Raw genomic sequence first — 17,048 nt, 5'->3', positions numbered from 1 at the left:
TTAACTTAACCATAGGTTGGTAGAGCAACTATGACTTAACCGAGACAAAAAAACTGATATCACTGAAAGACGGCTTAAAATATCTTTGGTTCCAACGTTGTATTTTGTTTTATAGTGCAGAAAACATAGGGCTAAGTAAAGTTTACAATTTTTACTGAAACGTTTCAAGGCCCGCTCACTGGTTTGAAAAAAATGGTTATAATGTTATACGCTATGATATGACTCTCGCATTTAGTCAAACGAATAAAGAAAGCTAGTAAATGTCAATAAAAATTCTCTCGTTGCCTATTTTGCCAAAACCTCTCTTCTTCAAAGAGAAATAATTAGTGTTTAAACGACTACGTGACAACATGCTCGCTCTTTTTTTAAAATTCATTTTTCTAATGCAAATAACAATGTTATTGTTATTATTGTTGCTAAAGAGTTGTTCTTTTTACGGTTGAAGAGCCCATTTTCAGTGATTTGATAAGGATGTTCAAAGCTCGCCCACGCGCATTTTTTGCGAAGGAAAGATTTCGCTAGAAAACGACAGTACTGCAAAATAAGTGATTTTTGCAGAATTTCTACATTGAAAATTCTACTTGTTCACTGTTTCTCTGAGTGCCCTGATGCCTTTCATTTCCGCAGGATTTGCGTTACGCGACGTTACGCAGAATGCTTGCAACATAAGATTAGTGTGGTCAATGTTTCGCGTCTTTCTCGAAAATAAAAGGGAATATAAAATTGAGTCCTTGATTGCCCTGAAATCTACGTTGTTCATTTTCACCCTGACATCTCGGCCTCTGATAGTTTCATGCGCTGCGGTGTGTACTTGTTTACGTATCAAAGCAAATCACAATAAGATTTTGCTTTTTCAAGCTAAAACCCGCCACTTGTTTGGAGAGGGGAAAAATAGACCGTAATCAAATGTCAAATTATTTTCGCAAAACTTAATTTCCATTAACGTCCGATTTATAGCCCATGGTTTACTTTTGTTCAAAAGGATTTTCGGAGTGGGGTCACGGCTATTATGGGAAGGAGCTTAAGTTGATATTTTTAAAAGACCCAACTCTACTTTCATAGAAGAAGGATTTATTGCGTCAGAGTGTTTTTCTTGCGGGGGGGGGGGGGGGGGGGGTGTATTGTCAGAATTTGACGGAATCTAGAGAGTAAATATTGCAGATCTGGGCCCGTTGTTTAGGGGGGATAAACTATCCAGTGGAAAATGAAAAAAACCACTTCCATCCAAGAAAGATATCCGTGAAGCGTATCCACCCTTTGAACAACTGGGCCCTGAATATTAAACATGCTAGAAAAGTATCGTTGTAATTTTGCTTTCTCGCTGGCTTTGACAAGCTTTAGACAAATGTGAAAGAAAACTACAAAATAAATTGAAATGAAAAGTGAAGTGACTTTAAAACCCGGTACATCAGATTACAGTCCTTAAACATATTTCAGCCGAAATCTTTGAAAAGATATCTTAAGTTCATTGAACAAAGATCGCTCTGTATTCAGCGGCCACAACCGAAGCAAAGTTTGGCCCCACAACAACAAAAAACATGACTACATCAATGATTCTTTTATAAAGGAATTTATTTGTCAAAATATATGTTTCGATACAACCTTGTTGGTTTCAATACGCAAACTAACTTGGAACTCTTCAAAATATGCAAAGTTTATGGAAAGGTTATCTAAAAGAAACACAACTACGGTTTCTAAAATGTAATATAAATTCACATAATCACATTTAGTTGGATAAAGTAATGGGCCCGTTCACACTGGATTGTTAAACCAGACTTGCAATTTTCCTCAGTGTGAACACACCCCTTTGTTGTACTTCCAAGTTTAGTAACCTCTTCCTTTTAGGAAACGACATAACTACTCAAATTGGGGGAATTTTATTATCACAAAAAACAATCTCTCACAGGATTAAATGAGAACTCAAGCAATTCGAGGATTTCGTTAACTCTTAGCAAAAGAGAAGCAAATGAAATCCTAACTGCCTTTAACGAGATAGAATTTTTCAATGTCGAACGTTTTCAGTTTGTAGGGCAAAGACTTCTTTACTCTACCTAAGCAAGAGCTAGAATATACGCAAGGGAAGTTTTTTTACTGACAAAGTTTTTCACAGCTAAAAAAAGAAACTGAAAATAAGGTTATCTTCGCAAATTTACAATTGAGGTAACGAAACTCGAATTCCTTAAGTTGATTTCTAATGCTGACATGAGAGAAAGGCTTTTTTGTGTTGACTTAATTTATAACATTGACATCAGTAGAAAGCCGGCCAATTTGGAGTAAAAAACAAACACATATGAGTTCCCCACACACTATGGAAATATTCTTTTATAAATCTCTCTTCATTTTTCAGTGGGTGAACCTCAAAAGTTAACCAATTCTTTTTTAAAAAAGTACCATTAACTTAAATCACTTATTACAATCTCTAGCGGAAATGCTCAATTTACAACACATCTTACAATAAAGATCGCCGGCCCTTTTTTTTTGCCGTTTCGATCAATCTCGTGCCCAGACTCTTGAATCAGCAGTTAGTCACCAAGACAACCAACCGCTGACTAAAGGGTTTGATTACTCTGGGCACAAGATTGCTTGACTGCAGATCAAAGAAATGGAAAGATTCTAGAAGACCTAGGGAAATATGCTTTTTCCTTAAGACATGGTGCCAAACACCGGATTGTGACGACAGATACTGGGTCCATGCTCATCATAGTCAGCTTTGGTGTGGCACACTGTGTAGAATTCAGGCTACAAATATAAACACAAGTCACAATGTTAGACCAGTGAAATTACTTTCCACATAAGTCTGTGAAAGGGGGACAAAAAAAAAAAAGAGAACTCTATTTTTATAAAAAGAGGAGGAAGGAGAAAAAACGCGCGGAAAAAAAAGGGGAAAAAAAAAAAAAAAAAGCCCGCGCGCGCCATTTTTTGCCCTACCCGAAAAAAAACCCAAAAACGCTGGATAAAGCGATCTAACTTATAAGTCTGTGGATAAAACTCTATTGTGTGACCATTCAAATGAACGCTATTGAGCAGTACTTTCATGTGGTACTGTTTATTATGCTGTACAAGGTGGTTCTTACTTTTAAGTCTGTGGATAAAACTCTATCACAAACTGTGTGACCATTTAAATGAAAGCTACTGAGCAGTACTTTCATGTCGTACTGTTTATTTTGCTGTACAAAGTGGTCTATGATTACAAAAAAAACATTTAGGTGGCGAGAGTCTTCTTGTTTATAAATAAACCTTTACTTTCATGGATGTTTACATACCGTAGAAGCCAGCATACTTCCTCCAAACCAAACAGCATAACGCTGCATGTGATGTGTGATAACTTGAGTTTCAATTGGTTTCGGCTGAAAAACATAAACACACACATGATTAGCTCCTAAAACTGATTCAAGAACAGAAATTCACAGTAAAATCCACACATTTCGTCAGGAAATATAAATAGTTTTTTCTTTAACCACGATCAGCAATACTCGGAGTACTCACTAAAAAGTTTAAAAGCCTGAAAGGGAACGTCAAGTAGTCTTTCAAGTATGTCGTTACAAGATGTTGCGTGACGCCTCTTACACGAACTTCGTCACGTTGCAATTCGGTACACAACTTTGACCTTCTTTATCGTTGCGTGACGCGTACAAGGATGAGGTAACACAATATTCTTTCGTGGGCAACGTTCTTGCAAAATGTGAGTTCAAAATAAGCTATAAAAAGAATGTTTTGTGTTGAATAAATTAATTAATGCCCTGATTACCTTGATGCGTCCTCCACTGAGCTGTTCACTGAGTTTCAAACGAGCATCCACAGCACGCTTGATGTCACGCTGAAGACGACGGCCAAAGTCACGGAACATGGTTGAGCCACCTGATAACACGATGTTCTAACAGAAGAACACAAAACTCAGTATTAAAATAAGTTGCAATCAAAACTGTCATCTACACAGATACCCAGAAAAATAGTTTAATTTTGTACAACAGTATTCGAAAAATAACAGGAACCCATTACGAAGTGAGGATGACTTACGATGGCGAGGATGAGAATAGATTACAATGTGACAAACTTGAAAACGCGAGGCAAGCAAGTAGGAAACTCGACAATAATGGTTTTGTTTTGTAGAACAGAACTTGACAAATGACAGGAACCCATTAGGAAGCGAGGATGACCAACGATGGCGAGGATGGAGTTGGATTATAACTTAAACACACTTGATATGTCAGTCCTTACTTACTTACTAATGCGTAGTTTTAAGCAAAATTCCTGAAAATCCTACAAATTCCATTTTTCGTGTTAACGTTGTAGTCCTCGATTTTCACTGTATTTTGATTGGATAACAAAAGTCAGAAATCTTGCAATGTTGCCAAAATTTTCCAAACCGCACTTTTTACTTGTCCACTTCACAGCCGTTATTTGAAGCATGACTTGTTGCATTTCTTGAGCGATGCGCAACACAACGTTACAAAGAATTTACTCAACCCCCACCCCACGGGTAATAACTCACCTTGTAAAGTGGCCTGCGGACATCGATGGGGCAGTTTTGGATGACGTCATCAACAACCTCAGACAGAGGGGTAGTAAAATCTGGGTTACAAAACTGAAAGAAAAATATAATCAAAGATCTCTTCGAGATATCGACTTTTTTTGCTGAGTTTTGGTAGAGGTTTATCCTGGGCATTGTTGTTCGAACATATCATGCAGAATTCAAACGTCTTTCAGTTCAAGCATTTTTTTTATTTTCGCGGAGGTGCTTTTTCGTCGCGACGGCTGGGTGCTTCCTCTCTTTGCTTGGTTAAAATGGTAAACTTTACGCCTCTTCGTATTGTTCCTTTCGTTCCTTGGGTTCTCGATAAGGTTACGCACGACAAGTACCTTTTTCTCTCCGCGATCTCCCCATTGAGAAGTAAATTTTCGTTTGGAATACCAAACCGCTTCTCCTCGCGTTTTCTTTACCTTACGGCTACATCCATTTCTACGACTACTTTCCAGTAACGTCTGTTTATGCGTGCATTTCTTCTTCCCCCCCCCCCACCTCCTTTGAACGCATCGTCGTACACAGGTCGAAAAAAAAAAAAAAATAATTTGGCACAAAAATTTCTCTTTCCAAAAAACGGCTTAAAGGGCTCGGGGCGGCAAAACACAAGACTATTCAACATTTCATCTTAACTTTTATTGAATCATTTAGGTAATTATTTGTATCGAAGCAACGTAATGTTTCTCTATATTCTTCTATTGCGCCATTATTTCAACATAACCTTATTACATATTAACCACGAACACATAGGGTGGCCCTGTGGTTTTACAAAAATATAAAACGTCCTAAATCTCGCTATACATATCATTACTCTTATTTTTCCAACGCAGGGCTTCGCTCCGATAGAATTCTCTGTCCCTTTTTGCTCACTAAACAGGATTTTCTTCTTCGTCGTCGCGTCTCCTCCTCTTCACGTCTTGTCTACAGTCGGTTAGCCTGCGCCGCTACCGCTTTGTTTCATTCTTTATCCCACAAATGCTGTCCTCTACGTCTTCGGCTGGATGTTTCACAATAAACTTCTCTCTACAGATATGATCAGATACTCGAAAAAATCGTGCCGTTTGACATCTTCACGCGGCCTTTTTCTCTGCGACTCCGACAACTCGTCTGCCTCGGCCTCACAAATGAGGTATTGTTGGATCGAGTCTTGCTATGATCGACCGCAACGGAACGCGTGATTGTTTGAGAGGGATTCTGTCTCAGGTGATGTTTCGTCACGGGTATGTACGGTTCAAAATCATCTTTTATAAACGTTGCCTTCATGGCCCACTCACATTCTCGTACGATAGTTGTGTCATTCTCATTTGTACTCACGCATAAAAAAATTAACGAACTATCACGAAGAGATCGCAATGGACGCAATACTAAGGACCTCTCCACAGGATGTGACAAGTCACGTCACACGAGATCGCATGTGGCAATAAGAGACCCTTTCATCACCCACAGCGGAAAGAAATCCCTTGAGAAATTAAAACAGTCCCTTGAGAAATTAAAAAAGTCCCTGAGAGTAGAAAGAATGTGGTTCAAGCCCCAAAACTGCTATCTCCACTTCGGTAAACAAGCAAAAAAAAGTCGAAAAAATGAAGATAGGAGCCATATGTAATGACAGCGACATAGCACTGGAGATTTCTTGTCTAACATAGTAAGGCTAGAGGATGCCTTCTTTGGAACAGTTGCTGAATTTGAACCGTTGTTACACTCAATCTGGGATTTTCCTGATGTTGCATGGTTCATGCAGCCAAAATGACTGTGATCGGATGATTGGAAACTAAAGTCGCATGTTGATTAGCTTAAAATGTTGTGTTCAACATTTTACTCTAAAGAAAATCACTTTTTATCCAAAACCACTATTTGAAACTCCACTACAATTCCAGGTTTAGCTTTCAGGGGGCTTGCAACCCTTTAATGAAAACTGTGTAAACCAGTTTGTCTCTTAGGAACCATTTCCCTACATGTACTGGTAGTTCGCTCTTTTCAATTTTAACAGTAGTGCATGATCTCAAAATTGCACAAAATTGGTTGCCACAGTTTTCTTACCTCTGGGTGGAAGAAAATTTCAGGGCCCAAAAATCGCTCATATCCAACATCCACTGAAAAAGGCTGCAGAGAAACAACAAGAAAAAGTCTGGCTTCAGAGCACACTGGTGAAAGTTAAGGTCTGATTCACATGTGAAGCAAGATCAACAAGGGTAAGGATATACAGGCTAATTTCTGTTTTTGTATTTCGTGGTGGCCAGGTTACATTGCTTTCTTCACTTGCCGGTGTGTTTGTATTTGCATGAATGTTCACATTTGGGCAAATGCAAGCACAGCTGGTGCGATGGGCCTCCTTTCCTTGCATTTGCATTGTGCTAGTTCACATTTTCCTGGCATTTGCATTGGGTTGGCATCACTTGTGTCTTCAGAAAACATCACATATCATACTTTGGCTGCTAGCCTCACTTCACAGACTTCACATACATCCATCCTCCCAACACTTAACCACCACATATGTAAAGGTGATTTGCAAAAGAATGAATTAAAAATGCTGGTTCCCATTTATATAACACCTGGATGGAGAGAGGCACTGTGAGAGTAAAGTGTCTTGCTTAAGAACACAATGCAATGACGCTAGCCAAGGCTTGAACTTGGACCAATCAATCTGGAAGCATCATTACTTGTCATTGCCAAACTTTGAAAGGCAAGTGACACTGTTATAATAAAGTTCAATACCTTTTTGGTGACAGCATTTACAGCATCATACTTCTTGATCCACTTGGCTGGTTCGGATTCATACTTTGCGAACTCTTTAGCAATATCTGGGCAGATGTAGCCCCAGCGTTCCTTCATACAAGAGTTAGCAAAATCATACAATTACAATAGAACAAATTTCAAGAGCTATAGTTTTGGTTAACTTTGACATTTTAAAAGGCCTGATGCCAACATTCCCCATATTGCATTCTGCACATGCTTATTGTACAAGTCGTGAAACATTCATTAATTACGACCTTAACCAACAAAACACATCTTTTTGGGTGGGGGTTTAAAAAGTTAATTCTAACTTGCCATTTGAAGAAGCCACTCTGAAATTTTACTTGCCCAGACAGGGCAGTTGCACACTTGTCTCAGTTTAGTTTTTAATTTCAAAATCATGATAATTATTATAGTCCACAGATGGCTTGCCTTGCCAAATGGGCAAGTCAGCATGACAATTTAGTCGTCCAGCAGAAAAATCTAGTTTCTCCCAGACAATGGGATGGGACTACAGTAGAACCCCGGTAACTCGAACTCTGAAGGGAAACGAAAAACAGTTCGAGTTAGCGGGGTTTCGAGTTATTGGGGTCGATTGCATATTTAATTTGCCAAGTTAATAATTGATAGTTAACCGATTTTTCAGTACTTCAGTATATGGTACAGTGCAAATTAAACTTATCTTGTCAGAAACTCTAACAAGACCATACATTCTTATAATAAGAGTGGAAAATGGCTGTCAAAAACGTGATCTGTTTGTTGCTCAAATCAATGGGCAACCGTGCCAAGTTGCAAGAACCGGAATTCGAGTTATCGGGGTAAATTTGACCCAAATTTTGTTTAAGGGAAACAAAATTTAGTTCGAGTTAGCGGGGTTTTCGAGTTATCCGAGTTCGAGTTAACCGAGTAAAAATGACTGAAAAGCGGGGGTCAAATCCAAGGGAAATGGAAGTTCGTTCGAGTTAGCGGGGTTGTTCGAGTTATCCGAGTTCGAGTTACCGGGGTTCTACTGTATTATCGAGCCCTGTGTGATTCTAGTGCATAAAGGCAATATCCACTAGTTGATGATTTTTCAATATTCTCATTACCTGACTGATGATAATTGTATTGATATGGTAAGGAGAAATTACACATTGATTACCTTGATGGTTTTGGCAGTTTCCATGGACTGTTCTGGTGGGATTCCCACTTCACGCTCACGAAGAAGCTGCTGCACAAAGAAGGTGATGTCACGGCCAGCAATGGGGATGTGCTTTATACAACTTCCAATGACGTAGCCCTCAGCCTGAATAAAAAGCAAAATAGACTTAAGTAAGCAACTACTTTACATTATTATTGCGGTTTTCAGTGATATGCGAACTCTATAATTTAATCCTCAACCAACGGTTTATGCTTTTTGCTGCTGTCAATCATCTTAGTGGACCTCTAGGGAAACAGAAGCCCACTTCAACTGGATCAAAAGGTCAGTTGTGATTGGTAGATTTCAATCCGTTTGTTTGTTTCTGTTTTTCATGGGTTGTGGATGTCCCATAATTATGATTGACGGCAGCGAGAAAGGCAATCACTATTTGGATTTTGAATTTCAGAGTTTGTATATCACTGAAACCACAATAACCATCGCATGAATGGTTGTACAGAATTAAGGCCTTGATTGGTCCATCTTTATAATCAAAGCTTACTTACCACTGGAATGACGTGAGTCACGCCATCTCCAGAATCAATAACTGTTCCAGTTAGAGTCCTTTCTCCAACTTGACGAGATGTCCAAGATGCAGCCAAAGCTAACACCGCCTGGAAACAAAAATGGTAAGTTTGCATAGTTAATAGAGGGAAATGGTTATGAAACCTGGCAAACATCAAAGAAGCAAACAAAGATGCCACAATTTATGTTGGAAGGTCCACCACGGTGTACATCTTTTGTTTCGCGCTCTAACACTATGCATGGATTATGTAATCACAATGTTTCTATTGGTAAGTTACATGAACATACATAGCCACATACTGTATTTTGTCAGATTTTGTGCACTGTCAACCCCCAAAAAGCAAACAAATACATATTACAAAGAACTTTGTCAGGCTTCATAACCATTTCCATCTATAGAGTGTTTTCATGGCAGCCATGTTGGAGGAGTCAAACAATAAAAGATATTTGCATAAAAATGATTTTTTTTCCAAAGGAAAATCATTTTATTGTCTCACTCCTCCAATATGGCCGCCATGAACACACTATTAACTATGGTTTTTGGTGATGGCACTCTAACATTTCATTTTTCAGTTACTGAAATGATGAGCATTTGTGAACAAATATATACAAGTATAGCTCCCACATCTGACAGCAAATCCTTACCTGTACAGCAATATATAAGCCTGGAATATTGAATGACTCAAACATAATTTCTGAAAGAAACAAAATTGATGTACAAAATTACATACTGAAAGTGAAGATCTGTATGAACATGTCCTTGTTTTGTTTTTATTTAATAGATCAATGGTGTGTCAAAACTATCTTTCATTGACAAACAGTTAGCGATGTAATTATCTTTACCTGCAGTGTATTCTCTGTTTTCTGGAGTGTTGAGAGGTGGTTCAGTCTAAAGAAAAAAATCAACAAAAAATGCTGTTATTTCTCTGTATGTTGCACTGTTGATTGTCCGACCACCCTGATGAAATCCCTTAATTGCAACAATGAAAAAAATAATACCATGTAAAGTTAAATGTATTCTTGAGTACCCGGTAAATGTAAGTGGACTTGAAACTCAATCCTCAATGTTTCTGAAAATTGAGAACCAAGTTTCAAAGCTCAAGGTTTAAGTATCATGGATTGAGTTTCAATTTCCCAGACACTCAAGAATGTACTTTCCACAGTTCTCCAAAAATCTTTTTCATGTTTTTGTATTAAACTTGTTAAATAAAGTCTTATTATTATTATTGGGCAATGGAACCAAGCATGTCTGTTGTCTGTTGCGTAAAGACACAGCACATTTATTTTTTTTAAAAAAGATCTCTTCGAGATATCGACTTTTTTGCATGAAGTTAGTATGAGTAGAAGGTTTATCCTGGGCATTGTTGTTCGAACATATCATGGAAGAATTCAAAGGTCTTTCAGTTCAAGCATTTTTATTTTTATTTTCACGGAGGAAATGCTGTATTTGTCAGTCGTGACGGCTGGGTGCTTTGCGACTCATATACTTTGGCTTGGTTAAAAATGGTAAACTTTGACGTTTGCCTTTAATCGAAATAGTTGCTTCCTTTCGAGTTAGAAAGATTTCTACTCGGCTTAATGCAGGGTTCCCGATAAAGGTTACGCACGACAGAGTTACCTTTTGTCTCGTCACGCAATCTTAACCCCACATTGAGAAGTAAATTTTCGTTTGGACATTACCAAAAGCCGCTTCTCCTCGCGTTATTCTTTACCTTACGGCTACACATGCCATTTCTAACGACTACATTTCCAGTAAAACAGTTGCTGTTTTTTTTTCTAATGGCGATGCATTAACTTCTGAACAGAAGCAATTTTAACGTTTAGCGTTTACTGCTTCCACCGGAAGTAATTTCACAACAGGCTACAAAAACACTTGTAAATATCACTTCACACCTGCATTTAATGATGTTGCAATTCTAAATTGTGCAACTCAGCAGAAATAATCAATTGTCAAGAAATGAGTTCCCTTTCGTTAACTATTAGCAACGTTTTAGTGTGTGAAAGACTTGTACCAGTACAAATTTGCGTTGTTAATCGTTTTAGGTTAAATTAATATTAGAAAGTATTCCCTTGAGAAATTAAAGTTTTAGTGTGTGAAAGACTTTTGGGCTACTCACGTTTTTAATTGTTATATAACATTTGTAAATTTGACAAGTCATGTTTTTTCTACAAAAACGGAAGTGTTGAAGCACAACATTACTATAGAGTGACACTCTACGCGCTTTGATCACCCACAGAGGAAAGTATTCCCTTGAGAAATTAAAACAGTCCCTTGAGAGTTAACAAGAATGTGGTTCCAGATTACCCAACTTAACCGCTATTCTCCTTCCTTTTGCTTGTAAACAAGCAAAAAAGTCGAAAAAACCGTGTGATAAGTGTACACATAATACTCACGAGTAGAAAGTAGTGATCTTCTGGTTCAGCTCGCAAGTATTTGAATATACATTGCTCCCAAAACCGTTCCTGAAGACAAAAGAAAATAAAAAATAAGTAAGCAGGGCTTGAAGCAGCTCTCAAATTTTGTTTGCACAGGGCAGTTGCATTGGCACAAGTTATTCAACCAATCACTATGCATACTAATGTAAAACCAAAGCAAATGCAAATTACTTTCGACACTCATGTGAAAATTACTCTATATAGGTTATTCACCAGCCGGGAGGTCCATATTGGGAAAAACTGTGCCCGAGGTCTTGGATACCGCCCTCGGCCTGCGGCCTCGGGCGGTTCCAAGACCGAGGGCACAGTTTTTCCCAATACGGACCGACCTAGGCTGGTGAATAACGTTTTTATTTTTTTCCTACTTTATTTGTTTTTAAAAGAAACCTAGGAAGATTTTTTCACAAAATCTTTGTTTGTATACGCACGTCATTTCAATGTTGTGTCGATCGACGGATTTAATTAGCAAGAGTGTAAAATGCTGCTTGTTTGTTATTTTATTCGGAATAAAATAGCCTCGCTTAAATGAACCGAACTAACAGAAAGGTTTAGCATATTAAATTGACACTGAAGAGATTCAATAAAAGAAATTGAAGTAGTAAATATGGCATAAATGTAAAATCGAGGCAAAGCATTTATATCATTGACAAAACTGAACACTTTTAAATCGATTTCGGCTTCCCGATGAATGTTTTGAAAGGAATTGTGTTCGTAGGATCGGTAATTCTCGGACTAAAAAATATTATCTCCTGAAAGACAGGTTTGGTACAGCTAAACATACTTGTTTTTAACGAATTAATAAACTCTGCGCTGATTCCCAGCAGAATATCTTTGTGATGAATAGTGTGAAAGTGAAACTGAATGAAATGCGTAGTTTGGACGTACGGCACAATATTGCGAGAATTATTTTGACTGTTTTTAATTAAAGAACCTCATTTTCTTGAACGATGTCAACTAGTGTTTTGTTTTGGCAAAAAAGTGGCCGATAAAAGGCAGTTGTTACTCAAAATTGAAGTTAAAAACCGGTGCAGCTTACCGCAATGGCGTTAAAATGATTGCGAAATGTACAAACAACCACAAACTACGAAACTAGATCTCGATTTTGTCGATAAAGAAATGTTTACTCGCCTTTGGAAGAACTTCGAGGCCTTTAATTCCACTTCTATTTTGTCCTTTCTCATTTACAACGACTGGTGAGCAGCTATTTCGATTTTACAGAGCAAATCTTTCATGTTTTCGTTCGTACAACGCTGCAAAATGATTTCGCGCGGAAAACACACTCGACAATTCATCTCGCAACGGATACCGCCCGCTATGAGGGGGCCGGATTGGAGAATACCGCCCGCTCCCGGAACCAATCAGATCGCAGGATTTGTAGAATACCGCCCGCTCACGAACAAAGAAAAAAATAAATACATGTACTGCAGGTCCAAGCACGTTTCAATAATTTTTTCTACATGTAAGTTTGACTTTTGCAACTTTTTGACAGACAATGCCCAGGGCTGCAAATAATTTTTTCACTTGAAAGGACATATGTGGTCAGACATCACCAAAAACCAAAAGGTTGAATTTTATTCATTGTTGCCGCAAAATGTTTTACAATCAAAAAATTGTCTGGACATCATGTCCGACCACAATTGGGAATTTGTCGGACATGAGCAAATTTTGGTCGGCCAATGTCCGATGACCGACTGTTATCTGCAGCCCTGAATACCTGATATCTAGTTGCAATGTTACATGTACATCCAACTCAAGTAGCCTGTGAAGGACTAAATCTTAACCAAGGACTGAAGTTGTATTCCTACTCAATCAATCCTGCATAAAATGGCACTAAGCATTGGCTGCATTGTCCTGAGGGCCTTGTGTCAAGACAGGTTTGTACACCTTAATTTTTACATTGTAAATAGAATAGCTAAATGCTAAATTTCTTTCCACATGGAAATAAAGTAATTAAAATCAACTGGAAAGAAGAACATACCATTAAGTCCCAATCTTCCACGATAGCATGTCTGATTGGCCACTAAAGTAAAAAAAAGTTAATATAACAGCCTCGCATTCAATAAAAATCATATTGTAATAATTCTTCTGAAATCTTCACATAAGTCCAGAAAACATTAAATTTTGGAAACATTAATATTTTGCATACCCAGCCCTTGGTCAATCTGCTAAATCTTTTGAAAGTAGCCACAAAACTGCAGTGAGTATGTTTTATAATAAAGAAAATAAAACATACGTATATGGAGATATGGAATTTATTTTTGAGTATTAAATTCAATATCAATCGGAAATCTTGAAGATATGTATCATAAACTGTATTCATGCAACCATGTACATGTATATACAATATTTTATTATTTAACAAAACATGGCACACACTTGAGGATAAGTTTCCTTGTAGGAGTCAAAAAAGAATGAGACTCCTGTCCAGCCAGAACCACATTCGAACTACCACTTTTTATGAGCTTTTGCAGAATAGAAAATTATGTTCTAGGGTGTATTACCTTTGTTCCATAGCCAGGTTTATCTATTGCTTCATCACCAATGTAAAAATCTAGTATTTAAAAAGAGGTGCAGTATTTAAGTTAATTTTTGGTTGACAGAAGAGCTGTATTTGAAATTACTGTACTATGGGCCAACTTAAATCTGTGTCTCTACAATGCTTAAGTAGAAATGCAAAAAAGTTTAAACATTGGGTTATTCCAGAGGTAATGCATATGGAAAAACACATGCAAACTTTTATCTTTGTCTCTGTAGAAGTTAGGTTTGTACTTAGGCAAAAGTTAGGGATGGAAACACTCTCTTGTTTTTACATTACATGTATATTAAATGAATCCAAGATTTGTGAGATATTGTCTTCAGCATTGTCGGGTGCAGTATTATGCTTGCTGTGACAGCCCCTTGTTGTCGAACTTCACAAAGAAGCCTTACAAGAGCATCACTGACTAAAATATAAGTTGTCCACTTTGAAACTTGTGAGATTTTGGATTATAAGCTCCAGACTTTGCTGCCTTCACCCCTCCCTGAAATTTTTCATTTCAAAAATTGTCTGGTTTATAATAGGTGTGGTGTTTACCTAAATCATCAATGCCCTTGGCAGCCCTCCTTGAAGCTTGGTCTCCAACTTTTGCTGATTCCTTTATCGCAATAGCTGTGAAAAAAATGAAACATTAACTCGTTTGTACAGGTACAAATTTAACAACTACGGCTGATAACAAAATTCAATTAAATTTCTACCTGTAGGTAAAATATATTGTGGTTCTGTGTTCCCTGCAAAACCCATTTTTGTATACCTGGAAGAATAAAGAAAAAAAAATCAGTGACTCTGGATTCTGGACACTGGGTATAAGCCCTCCTTTAACAAACATTTCAATATAAACTTACACAACACTGTACTTCTGATGTTGGAAGGAGGTCAGACCTCCTCCCCCCCCCCCCCCCAACCCATCCCCTAGATATCCGCGTTAACTCTTCCAATTGTAAGCCCATCCAAAACCTCTAAAAAAGTTGTATAAGCCCAAAGATCATAACTGCCATTTTGCAGTATAGCCATTTGGTTTATGGCTAATTCTTTTAGAGGGTCCAATCTGGTGTCTCATTTTGATAGGGTGAGCTTGTTCTGTAAATTATGATATGGCCCCATAGGGCGTTTCCAGCTTTAGTAGTCTAGTAATGCTTTCTTTCATGGCCTTTTAATGAAGATGGTAGCTTTAAGCAATGAAAATCCTGACAATCTGTAGGCTAAACCAAGAAAACTTCATAGAGCAAAGCTTAAGAACAGCTTGGGCACCTTCCCGAAGGACAATCCTACAATGAGGGTTCGAATCCAAGACCGACCAACACTTAGGGTCTTAAAATAACCGAGGAAAACGTGTTGCCTTTGTAATTACATCTGCAAATGGTCAGATATTCTAGTCTTCTCAGAAAAGGACGATAAACCATAGGTCTCGTCTCCTGTATCTTCAGTCTTATAGCAGCGGACGTTTAAGAAACCACACACTATTTGTAAAGAGTAGGGCACGGTCTTGGTCTGGCCTTTTGTGGGGAGTAAAGTACAGTGCGTGTACAGCGCATTTGAATGTATACATATCCTCACATATGGAAAATGCGCTATTTAAATGCATTATCATACTCATTCTGGGAGACTGCTCTACAGTGTAAATTTCATTCAGTTATGAGTTTAAAACAACCTCTAGTTATTTATATATCATGTGTGCACAAAATAAACAACTTGACAAATACTTGAATTTGTGGGACTTAAGGAATGCCAAAAAACTTATATACAACCATTTACAGGTCACACAAATGGAACAGCTACACTATTTTAAAACCCTTCAAAACTTTGCCAAAAAAGGTATCATTAGGACTGTGACATGTAATAACTTTTCATGTCAGCTTTTATGAACGTACAGCTGAGATCGCGATCATAGAACAATTATAAACGTAAATTTACCGTAAATATGTGGATTGAATGAACGCAGATTTTAGAGATTAAGACCTCAGCGATTTTCAATTAATATATGCGATCTCACATGAAGAATTACGAGAGAGAATGGCCCGTACTATCGAAAATAAACGCTGTAGCCGTGTGCTTGAGATGGAAAATTGTTTTACGATCACTTGCACTTTCAACTTTTCTAGCTTTTCACTTACCCCGTTCCATTGTCAATGACACAAGCAGGTTGCCGTCCCGTCATCTTCAAGTTCAATAAATTCCTTCTAAACTAAGCAGTTCTTGTCTTAGACCGTCGGACAGTTTCGCGAAAGGAGAAGAAAATACTTTGGCGGAAGCCCTGCAAGCTTCCGAACTAACCAAGATGGCGACCTGCCCACTGCGCATCCAAGAGCATTGTGGGAGAAATCGGAGGTGTGGTGGCGGAAATAGATATTGGCCGGGGTGGGCACGGGAAATGTTGTTCAGGTTTATTTTTATTAGCTTTTATCGGTTTTATTCAAAGGAATACAGCAAAAATACTATACTAGTAATACGTGACTCGCAGGGCCTCGCGAAGCTCTGGGTTGGGGAGGGGGGGAGGGTGTTAAACTAAGGAGTGGATTATTTGAAGTTGAACAGGGTCTACTCCGCTTTGAAGATGGCGGCTCTTTCTGGTTCGTAAAGAGGTGGGAAGCGCAGGCTATTTTCAAAATCATCGACAAATTATTGGATAGTCGCATTTTGGACATTTATTTGAGGGCATTAAAAAAAAGAAGAACGAACGGCAGGAGGATTCGAACCCTCCGCCCGCGCGCCCCTGATGGCGATGAAAGGTTTAATAATAGCCTGAATAGGCGTTGAGGGAGTATTATGTGGAAGTCAGTGTTATTTTAATCCGAAAAGAAAAACGATAAAAATGAAAGGCTCAGGATTCGAACCCACAAAAAAAGGTAAAAAAAAAAAAAACCCTAGCCGGATTCGAACCCCCGCCCTCAGTCCCGAAGATCTGATTTAAAGTTCGACGCCGCACACGCGGCGGCGGCGCTGGTGGCCGCCAGCCGCCGCCGCTGGTGGCCACCGCGCGCTGGTGGCCACCAGCGCGCGGCCGTGTGACGTCATTTCCGCCAGACACCAAGCTCACAAATATATATATATAGATATATACATGACCGTAAACTCCACACGAGATTTGATCCCGCCTGAGCCCTTTGAGGGACAAAATTATA

General features: G+C 38.4%; 1 protein-coding gene across 1 annotated transcript; it reads right to left on the bottom strand.

Moving 5' to 3' along the window:
* Positions 1-1,554: 1,554 nt before the first annotated feature.
* On the bottom strand, positions 1,555-16,223 carry LOC144630382 (actin-related protein 3-B). Its single transcript, XM_078488747.1, has 17 exons — positions 16,041-16,223; positions 14,625-14,680; positions 14,464-14,538; positions 13,892-13,941; positions 13,369-13,410; positions 11,349-11,417; positions 9,798-9,843; positions 9,600-9,649; positions 8,936-9,043; positions 8,394-8,537; positions 7,235-7,345; positions 6,560-6,622; positions 4,493-4,585; positions 3,749-3,874; positions 3,264-3,347; positions 2,015-2,739; positions 1,555-1,978 (listed from the first exon to the last, which is right to left on the bottom strand). Exons 1-16 carry the CDS (start codon positions 16,082-16,084, stop codon positions 2,644-2,646), a joined length of 1,257 nt encoding a protein of 418 aa, XP_078344873.1. The 5' UTR covers positions 16,085-16,223; the 3' UTR covers positions 1,555-1,978; positions 2,015-2,643.
* Positions 16,224-17,048: the final 825 nt, after the last annotated feature.

Source organism: Oculina patagonica, chromosome 11, assembly GCF_052425735.1.
Source record: "Oculina patagonica isolate OP01 chromosome 11, crgOcupat, whole genome shotgun sequence".
Lineage (NCBI taxonomy): Eukaryota > Metazoa > Cnidaria > Anthozoa > Scleractinia > Oculinidae > Oculina > Oculina patagonica.
The sequence above is the reverse complement of the archived record's forward strand: the minus strand, read 5'-3'. Positions and strand labels throughout refer to the sequence as shown.